General features: G+C 32.4%; 1 protein-coding gene across 1 annotated transcript; it reads right to left on the bottom strand.

Moving 5' to 3' along the window:
- Positions 1 to 618: 618 nt before the first annotated feature.
- Positions 619 to 3,695, bottom strand: LOC129888326 (LOB domain-containing protein 7-like). The gene is made up of 2 exons (XM_055963324.1): positions 2,843 to 3,695; positions 619 to 852 (listed from the first exon to the last, which is right to left on the bottom strand). Exons 1-2 carry the CDS (start codon positions 3,607 to 3,609, stop codon positions 816 to 818), a joined length of 804 nt encoding a protein of 267 aa, XP_055819299.1. The 5' UTR covers positions 3,610 to 3,695; the 3' UTR covers positions 619 to 815.
- Between the last annotated feature and the right edge of the window lie 6,671 nt (positions 3,696 to 10,366).

Genomic DNA, 10,366 nt, shown 5'->3' with positions numbered 1-10,366 from the left:
ACCACACCAACAGGAAAATCTCCAAGCAAGCGGCAATCAACATGACCTACTAGCCTTGTAGGATCGAATCCTACTCTGCAAGCGCGAGGTCGCTGAAGTGGCAAGCTCTACAGGAGAGAGGTTGGATGACGTGGTCATCTTCTATAGGAGTGTACGACTCTCTGATGGAGCGACTCCACTGAAGGGAGCCCTGCTCCATGGGAGCGGCTGTACTAGCAGTTGGCGCATCAACTACTTAGAATTAAAACCCCAAGTCTCTAATGGACTTTTAGAATTTGATCAAGGTCCAACTAACGCAAATTGAATATGATACCCAACCAGAAATGATATTTTGGACTTAATGGAACTGTCAAAACTTCTAATGGAGGCCGTCTCAATGAAATGTGGGTCCTATAACCAAAGCCCCATTTTAGCTAAAACCACAGGATAGCTCGAAATGAGTCCGGAAGCATCGAAACCCTAACCAAAGGTCCATTTAGAACAAACTTGACGTTTCAATTAACAAAACCATCAGTATTCTGAGGTAGTTTACCTGAAGTTTTGACCGAAGTCAAACACCTGAACTTCAGAAGCTCCAAAACACGAAAAACTCGTGACCATAAAAATGTGAACAAAATATTAGAAAGGTACGACTATATTAAAAAAAGTAATATAAAGCAAGTCTTGAACAAAATCTCTCGTTTCATTAAAAAAAAAACACGTGACAAAAATAATCCTCTATGTCTACCTGCATAAGAATATAACAACCAAGAAGATAGGTTATACAAGTGCTTGAACATTTCAGTTCTTGAGTGAAGATAGAAGCAGCATTAGGGTCAATTTACTCTCGTCTTTGACACAACCTTGTCATCGCTGCAAAAAGGCACAATTTAGACAAATTCTCATTAGTACAAAGTCAATCATTTCAAGAAAAAAAATCATTACAAATGTCAATAACACATTTACAATAACGAGTTAGATATATATATTTATCCGGTGACAAAGTATCAAAGTGTTTGGTAAAAAAGATTAAAATAAGGCAGTACTTTAAATTTCCATTAAACTCTATAATGGACTAAGAGTTTAGGACTAACAATATATAAAATATAAAAAGAAAACTTTCAAATTGAGATTAATTTAAGATGGGAAACAATTCTAATTCTTGTAGTTGAACTTCAAAGTTTAAACCAGGGTTTCGGTCCAGTATTTGTACAAACTTGAGACATGTTTTTTGTGTGGTTAGATTTACAACATTTTAAAGTTATTGCTAAATTTTAAATCCATGTCACAAAAGTGGCTACCTTATATAAATAAACCTTCTTTTAGACTTAAACAGATGGGTCCAAAAGTAGACACCAACTTTTATTCTCACATTAAAAAGAAGACATAATTTTCTTTAATTGGTTCACACCTTTTTGTATTTAATTTTTTAGGGTGTTTCAATATTTTATAATTTTCCATTTAATGTAGGTCTCTTTATATTTATTTGTAGACAGTAGGTTGAAGCACTTATAAATTTACCATTGTCGTTGAGAGACCAAATCCGCCTTGCCTTAGTGAGGCTAGGGATAATAGGGACTGAGTTGGTTTTGTCTAGGACACTATTGGGGAATTCAAAAGAGCAGGAGTCCATGTTCCATCCGTTGTTGGTTCTAAGGTCATAAACTTTTTTATTGATGTCATTACGCTCTGTTTGGATGGTTGTTACGTATTATTTTATAATGTATCGTATCGTATTGTATTGTATTATATTTATTGTATTATATTGTCTGAGTTAGTGCAATGTTTGGATCGATTGTATTTTGTTCTCCGTCGTTACATAATATCACATCAACAATTTGAATAATAAATCTACAAGAAAAGTAAGGTTCGAGGGGGAGCTACTATGAAAAGACAAGGTAAAAAATAAAATAGAATTATCAAACAATAAGTAAAGAGAAAATGAAAAAATATTGTTGAGGTAACCACACCATCACACTAAATCTGTCTTACCTAGTGGTGGATGGATTTAAACTATATGATACAATAAAATTTAAGTAATAATCAAAACAAACATTGTATTTAAACTAACAATACAATATAATACAATGGGTAATAACCATCCAAACAAGGTGTAATATGGATAGGACCCTCAATTAGAGCTCTAAGATTAGTTGCAGGAGGGATCCAGTTATAATACCATATATTGGTGTGGTCGGCATTAGCAATGAACCATCTAACCCCTTTAGCACAAAATTTCCAGCCTAGTAAGGCATTTTCCAAATGAAAGAGCAGTTGGTGGTTTTGTGGCTGTTGATATGGTAAAAGACTCTTTGCCCAAAGGAAGGAGGGGTTAGTGAACGTTCTCTAAGCAAGGACTTGTTTCTATTAGAAGCAGTTTGGATAGCTAGACTCCCTTGGCATTTGGGAGTAGTTACAACTTTCCAACTAAGATAGTGAGTCTTTTTCCTTAGGGGGAAGCTGCCCAAAATTAAGTCCCTTTTGAATTTTAACTATTTGCTTAAGAGTTGTCCCTTTTAAATTTTAACTATTTGCTTAAGAGTTTGCTAAGGAAGTTTGAAGTATTGCATAGGATAGATAGGACTGGAACTGAGAATGGATTTTACTAATGGTTCGACCAGCTGGAGTCAGAAAGTTGATTTTCCAGTCGACAAGCCTCTTCTTCATCCTTTATCCTATATAAAATGTACAAGAAATCTCTAGGTCTAGGGGACTAATTTCAGATGAGTATCTAGGATGTACAAGAAATCTTTAGATGGGAAATAACAAACTGAATCATTTTTTTTTCTTGAATGCCTATCAAAATTACACTAAGAAACAATCAAAAGAATCTATAGAAAAAAGATATAACTAATTAACATACCTTAATTCTGTTGCTACACCTTTGCCTTTACAATCATAAAAATTTCCAAAATATGGCTTCAAATCCCCATGTTCAACAAAAGATTGTTTGCCTTTTGAACTTGATATCGCTACTTTAGTTTCAAATTGGTCGTCGAATACCTCCCCTTTAACTATTTGATTTGATATTTGATTTGATGACTCATCATTAACTATTTGATTTGATGACTCACCAATACACAATCTGTTGAATCCGTCTTGAAGCGGTGATGGTTCGAAACTCAGCATACTATTATTAATTCCTTGAACGGAACGAGCCTTGGTATTGATATTATTTGGATGTTGTTGTATATCCTCGGCTTGGACCCGGAAAATCTCACTATAAACAAATTGCAGTTCCGTCTGATAAAGATTAATTAGCCGATGTAGATTGAGGATTACTCTATAACATCCTCCGACAGGATCGCCAGCACGAATATTAGCCTCAAAGATTAACGCTTTCATGGCGTTGTCTCTGTGAAACGGCGCAACGTTTTTGAGAACTTTTAATATGTTACTAACACCGAATAGTTTATGAGCATTCAGAAAATCCTTCTGTCTTTCGACTGGGAAATAAGGGGCTAACGGACAGTCCGGCGTACACCTTCTCCTTTGATATTTGCACGCCGCACAAGCTTGAGATCCATTTCCGCCCCTCGAAGCAACCCTTGTAGTAGTAGTTGTTGTGTTGAGAGAAGAAGGAGTGAGTCCAGAGGAGATATTTTGATTGTTGTTGACAATATTTGTCATTGTTCATATCCCCTTAAGCGTCGCCTGTGCCAGTGCAAAACATCCGCTGTTTTCTCAAAAAAGTAGCAGTATTATTTTGGAGGGAAGATCTCACTTCCTCAACAAATAAACAAGGGTGTGCGTAATTTTCGGTAGAACGTGGTTTATATGGCAAGTTACGTGTTTTGTGTTCGTTTTTATCATATTAGAATTTACTGTCTTTTCCTAAATTGATTCTCATTTTGGTAAATTTGTTTTAAAATGAAGTCTACCTTGTTTAGGAATTATAATGATCAATTTTAAAACTTGGAAACAAAGCTAACGTTAAATTATATTTCTACAAGATAATCAAAAATGTAATATTATGAGCAGTGACTTCTAAGTCCTACTCCTAATCTAATTTGACTTCTATGTTTATAGTTTTTCATACTAAAAGAAAAGGCTGCAGTGGGATGTATATTTCATTTTCCTCTTCATTTTGTTTAGTGTTTCGAAATTAATTTTTAAAATAGACCAGTAATTTATCCTGATATCGGAAAATAACTTTTATGCGTTCGAAATAAGCTAAACAACACCCCCCAACAAATAATAACAATGAAATGATTTAGTAGGACCACTTACAAACTAAAAGGCGCTTAAGCAAAAATATGTGCACATATGGATGTACAGGTTTGAAATGGAAAGATTATATTATTCATTCTTTGTCATTATTTAGAAATTCTTTTATTCGGATTCTATGTTCACATCAAATTATACATTAATTTACGATAATAACTATTTTCTTCGTTTTAATTTATGTGTCACATTTGAATGTATGAAATTCTTACATCTTATAAATAAGTAAATTGTAAATAAGTAAAATATGTAATAGTTATAACTATAATTAATTTCAAAGTTCGATAAATTGTCATATATTATTTTTCTAAAAAACAATTGTGATTTAATCATTATTCTGATATTAGAACTTTAAAATTAATTAAAATTATAGTTACTAATTGTTTTTTTACTCATTTGTAAAATGTAAGAATTTTAAATATTTAATATTTTATAATTAACTAAAATTTTAATTTTAAATCTTCTCTTGCATGAATTATATTAAAAGTTCAAACATTTAAAAATTTTAAATTAAATTACAATTTTGATAAGTTTCAGAAACTATTTAACCCAACTGATGGAAAAAAAAAGATGCGACATCAACATAATCTTTCATAAAACATTGATAGCTAAAGAAAAGTGTGTATTACTTCACAGTCCAATACCAAAAATAATTTTAATTTATTCAATTAGAAAAGGGAAATCACCGAGCGTGAATTCTTCTGCTCGAGCGCATTTTCTTGCCTGGTCCTAATATAGTCTAGTATGACATTGGTAGGAAGATAATGCAGCTAAGACGATATTTGCTTCTGAGGCATAGTTTAAAATAATTATAGCTCGCAGCAAATGTAACTATCGCGGTAAATATATATGTATATCAATTACCACTATACAATTTTTTTTTGACAAATATACATATACAATTCGCCACTCGCTAGCCTCTCTCCTCCTCTCTCTCAATCTCACTTGCCAGATATATAAATACATCTGCATGTCAGTTACATATATACAATTTTTTCACAAATATACATATGCAATTCGACAAATATACATATGAACCATACCAAACATAAATTTGCCATTAAATAATTAAAAAAAATTATCCATATAAAATTATTATACTTAAAAAGATTACCAAATATAAAATTTTCCTATTAAAAAACTTAAAGTTCAAATACTACCATGAAAAATTGCGTGGCCTTAAGCAGCACGTCCTTTTGGACGTTAATTATTGCACGCCCGTAATGGACTTCTTATGGAATTCCAATTCAAATCTATTAAGACATAACAATATTTATATAAGCTAAAATTCTAATTAATTTAGAAGTATTAAATAATACGATTTCTTATCTAGATAAAATTAGAATTTTAATTGCTTAAAGTTTTAGATATTAAAATAATAATTAAATAATAATTATTTGAGAAAATGAAAAAATAATAATTTTGTTTATTGTAAAATCTTTTAATGAAAGATAAAAAAGTTAATCAACATTTATAATGACATTCATATTTTTAATATAATATAGAATCCAATATAGACAGATATAGATGTAAGAGTAGGTCTTGAGTTCAGATCTCACATGTTTTACTCATAAAAAAATCAAGCTTGAACATGAAGAAATATAAAATATGTATAAATAAAGAGAAACTTTCATAAATGTTTGTCAGTTAATTACTGCTCGTAACTATACTTTGCTTAATTACCATTTGTGGAAAATATTACATTGTGAGGCGTCTGTATTCACATTATTTGTTCACACATTGAATACTGAAAGATAAAGAAGATGGCTGAATTTTTTGTGTTGTATTCACATATTGTTTCAGTATTTATACAAGAAAGTAGGAGATAACCTACCAAAAAGAAGATGTTAATTATAGTGAAATCTTAATCAACTTAATTGCAAGAGGATTACATGAGATTATAATCAAATCATATCAGATATAATCAAATCACAATGCTTTTCTTATATGCCCTTCAAGATGGCGATCGATCAGAAACACCAATCTTGCACCGAAGATCTGCAAATAGAGAGCTAGGGAGAGCTTTTGTAAGTAAATCCGTAAATTGATCTTTTCTAGAAATATGAGAAACTCAAAAATGTCCATTTTGAACCATCCTACGAACAAAATGATAATCAACTTTGAGATGCTTCATCCGCAAATGAAAGACTGGATTACCAGCGAGATATGTGACACCTAAATTATCACAGTAGACAATTGGTTGCCTTGGCAATGACATTGCAATCTCATGAACTAAGTTCTTAATCCATTGAATTTCAACAGTAGTAGAGGAAACCAAATGGTATTTCGCTTCAGTTGAAAATCTAGCTGCACTCTTTTGCTTCTTTGAGCTCCAAACAATCAGATTTTTACCAAGATAGACTAGAAAGGCACTAGTGGAAGAGCGATCATCCTTATTTCCTGCCCAATATACATCTGAGAAGGCATGGAGATCAAGTGGAGACTTATGATGCAGAAAGAGACCACAGTTCACCTTTCCAACTAAGTAGAGAACCACACATTTGACTGCAGACCAATGATTTTTAGTCAGACGATGGAAGAATCGTGCTAGCTTGTTTACGGAAAAGGCTATATCTGATCTTGTCATTGCCAAATATTTCAAGTTGCTAACAACATTATGATATAACTTAACATCATCAAGATGTGTGCTGTCCTCCAAGCACAATGATTTTCCAGTATACATGGGAATATTGACTACTTTTGCACTAGCCATCTGTGTCTTGTCAATTATGTCATTGATATACTTCTTCTTACATAAGAACATCCCATCAGAAGTTATCACAACCTGAACACCAAGAAAATAATTAGGAGAGCCAAGTTATTTGGTAGAGAACATTGCCCAAGTATCAAAATATACTTATCGACAACATTTGGATTACTCTAAGTAACAATCAAGTCATCAATATAAATGAGCAGTAAATAGTGATGTCCAACTGATTGTAAATGAAGAGACATTGATCAGCATGAGAAACTTGAAAACCCAAGATTAGAAGATAGTTCTGTAGTTCTGAGTACCAAGCTCGTGGTGCCTGTTTAAGGCAATAATTGCCTTCTTGAGTTTTCCAGACATGTGTAGGCATTTTGTGGTCGATAAAACCTTAAAGTTGAGCCATATAAACCTCTTATGCAAGTTAACCATATAAGAAGCCATTATTGACATCTAATTGACGTAAGGTCAATCTCTTATGACAACTATAGTTAAAATAACTTGAACTGTAGTGTGTTTAGCAATTGGAGAGAAGGTCTCAATATAATCAATGCCCGATCGTTGTGTAAATCTTTCAGCAACAAGACATGCTTTATATTTTTTTAATGACCCATCATAATTGAGCTTGACCCAAAAAATCCATTAGACCCAACTAACTTTTGCTTTGTAGTAGATGGTACAAGCTCCCATGTACCTTGTTTCTGTAATGCTTGAATTTCTTCTCCTATGGCTGCCTTCTAATCAGTATCATTTAGTGCTTTTGGCTCAATTTTGATGTTGGGAAATAAGATATGCTCAGGCTGCACAATAGAGGGAATCAAAACCGAGGATGAATCATGGTTGGACATATTGATAGGGACTTTGGATGGAGTATTATTGATTTGGATGAGAGAATTCACTTTTGTGCCAGAAAGAGAGGTATGCAGGCATAACTTTTGTACTGTCTTACATATATTATTCTTTGCTCGGGTGATCATGAAATGAGTGTTTCCTGGTAAGTCCTGTCATGGTTAGAAGATAATATTCAATAAAGGAGTGGACATTCTATTTATCAGATATTTTGTAGTTTGAAAAGCATATGACCAAAATGGTAATGGAAGATCAGTTTCACGGTTCTGAGTCTAAACCTTAGGCTTGACTGACACTCAAAAATCATTATTGGTTCCCAAACAAACTCTTATCTTGGCTAACTCACTAAGGGGTCATTTGGTTACTGGATAAGGGTTGAGTTATTCAGGTATAAAATATTGCATAATCTTTACCATGTTTGGTAGCATTTTTATGTAAGATATAAAATACAACACACATAATATTATGTTTGGAGAAAAGTAGAAAATCACATAACTAATCATTTATAAGTTATGAGTCAATCTATATATTATTTTATGCGAGCTAGAAGATGAAATAAGTTATACCTGAATAACTAAAACTTGAATAAAACTATAAATTGACAAATTTACCCTTCACTCTCAATCAAATATATTCCACATCTTTTTAGAAAACATTCAGATTCTCTCTACACATTTCTAGATCTAGAATGGCTCTTCATCTTCCAAACATAAATAGATTGAAAAAACATGACCTAAAGAAACAAAAATGCAAAGGGTATTTTGTGGTTGTGCTAGTGAGGTGTATTTGTGCGAAAGAAAGTACCAGAGAAGATAAGAAGAGGGATAACTGGGTTGGCGGAGGCAGAGCAAAACTGGGAGCATCAGTTGTGTTTGTTGGATTTTTTGCTAGCGGCTTTGAGGAAATCTATGGTGTGTTGTCGTTTTGATCAAAAGAAGGAGGTGAAATCAACTGTTCATACTATGAAAATCGAATGGCCTATGAATGTTCAACATCTTACTCATGTCACTTTCGATCGGTTTCATGGGTTTTTGGGTCTTCCTATTTCTATTCATGAGTGTTGTATATGCATTCCCATGGAAATAACTTCTTTCATGATCAAACATCTGGACCTTGAGAAACTTTCTTATCCAAACTTTTGATTCAAGGATACAATAATAACAAATAATTTTTTTAAGAAGTATATAATATTTTATTAATTTTTAGCCTAACAAATCAACACCCAAAAAAATTATTAAACCTTGCATAACTTAACCTATATAACTAAGCCCTGCATAAATAAACCCTACATAACTAAACCCTTTATTACTAATACATGCATAAATAAGACATGTATTACTAATACCCGCATAACTCTAAACATCAACCAAACGACCGCTAAGTGGAAGACTTAACTCATAGAAATTAACTCACATGGGTGTAGTAAGTATATGCAAACCTACCAATCTCAGTTTAAAACTCAATACTCAAATATATGAGATATAACTCAATATTTTCAAAACATAACTCAAATGAATAAAACTAAATAAACTCAAACTTTGTCTGACTAGTATATGAAGCCTTTAAATACTGACTCCGAATAAGTACTGGAACAGGCCTACGACTACCTCAAAATGCTAATAGTGTAAAGACTAGAAATAAAGACTCAAGAGCGCCTCTGAATGCAAAGAGGTATCACCAAAAGTTGGATGGAATCTAATCTTCAATGATGCGCCTTTTGAGGATCTCTATCACCTGTGTCTGCATCATAAAATGAAGCAATGGCAATGGCTTCAGTACATGGAACGTAGGCATGTAAAATAGTTGAAAAGAAAATTACTCAAAGACACTCAACTTAAAACTCAAAGAACTCAACTCTGAAATTAGCTCCACTCAATAACACAATGCTTTAAAAGATATGAATAAGTAAATGCCACTCAGTGTATAAAAATATAATATTTTACTCTTGAGGAATTTCTATAACCGACAATCATCACTTATGAGCTACGTGATGATACAACGAACTGATGTCATTGCCACAATCACCCAATACCTTTCCATATTAAGGAATGTAACTCATCTCATGGATTTAATAAAAGTCCTCTTTTGGGACTACGAGGAATCGCTTGAATGAATGGTATGATCCTATCTTACGATGGTTACGTAGTTTTTGGGGTTTGAGTTATTTTATACTTTTACCCAAATCGGTGCTAAATATTATTTCCAAAATATATTTACTATGCTCATATCTCAAGTGAGTGTATTTACCCAATTAACTCATTTAATCTCTTTTGGACTTAGCTCAAAACTCAACTCTTCTCTTTAAGATAGATATGTTCTCAACTCAATAAATGCATTTAAAAGCATAATTGACTTCTCAACTCAATCTCAAAATAGATATTTAAACATAGTAATACTCATGTTCAAAATAATGATTACAAGACTTCTCAAACTCTAATAATTTATACTTAATAATACTCATGCACAAGATAGTAATTAAGAGATTTCTCAAAACTCAACTCATGCTCAAAATCTTTCTCAATTAAATGATGAAAATAAGCATTCTTTAAACTCAAAATAAAATATAAAATAATAAATGCAAAACTCAACTATGGTTCATGTGAATGC

Source organism: Solanum dulcamara, chromosome 5 (genome assembly GCF_947179165.1).
Source record: "Solanum dulcamara chromosome 5, daSolDulc1.2, whole genome shotgun sequence".
Classification (NCBI taxonomy): Eukaryota; Viridiplantae; Streptophyta; class Magnoliopsida; order Solanales; family Solanaceae; genus Solanum; species Solanum dulcamara.
This window is presented reverse-complemented; position numbering and strand designations above follow the sequence as displayed.

What these genes read in the sequence shown, in the direction of transcription:
- LOC129888326 (XM_055963324.1), bottom strand. Translation starts at nt 3,609, where the DNA reads ATGACAAATATTGTCAACAACAATCAAAATATCTCCTCTGGACTCACT. An exon ending in GGTGTAGCAACAGAATTAAG is followed by an intron (nt 853 to 2,842) that starts GTATGTTAATTA and finishes GCCTTTTTGCAG; the next exon opens with CGATGACAAGGTTGTGTCAA.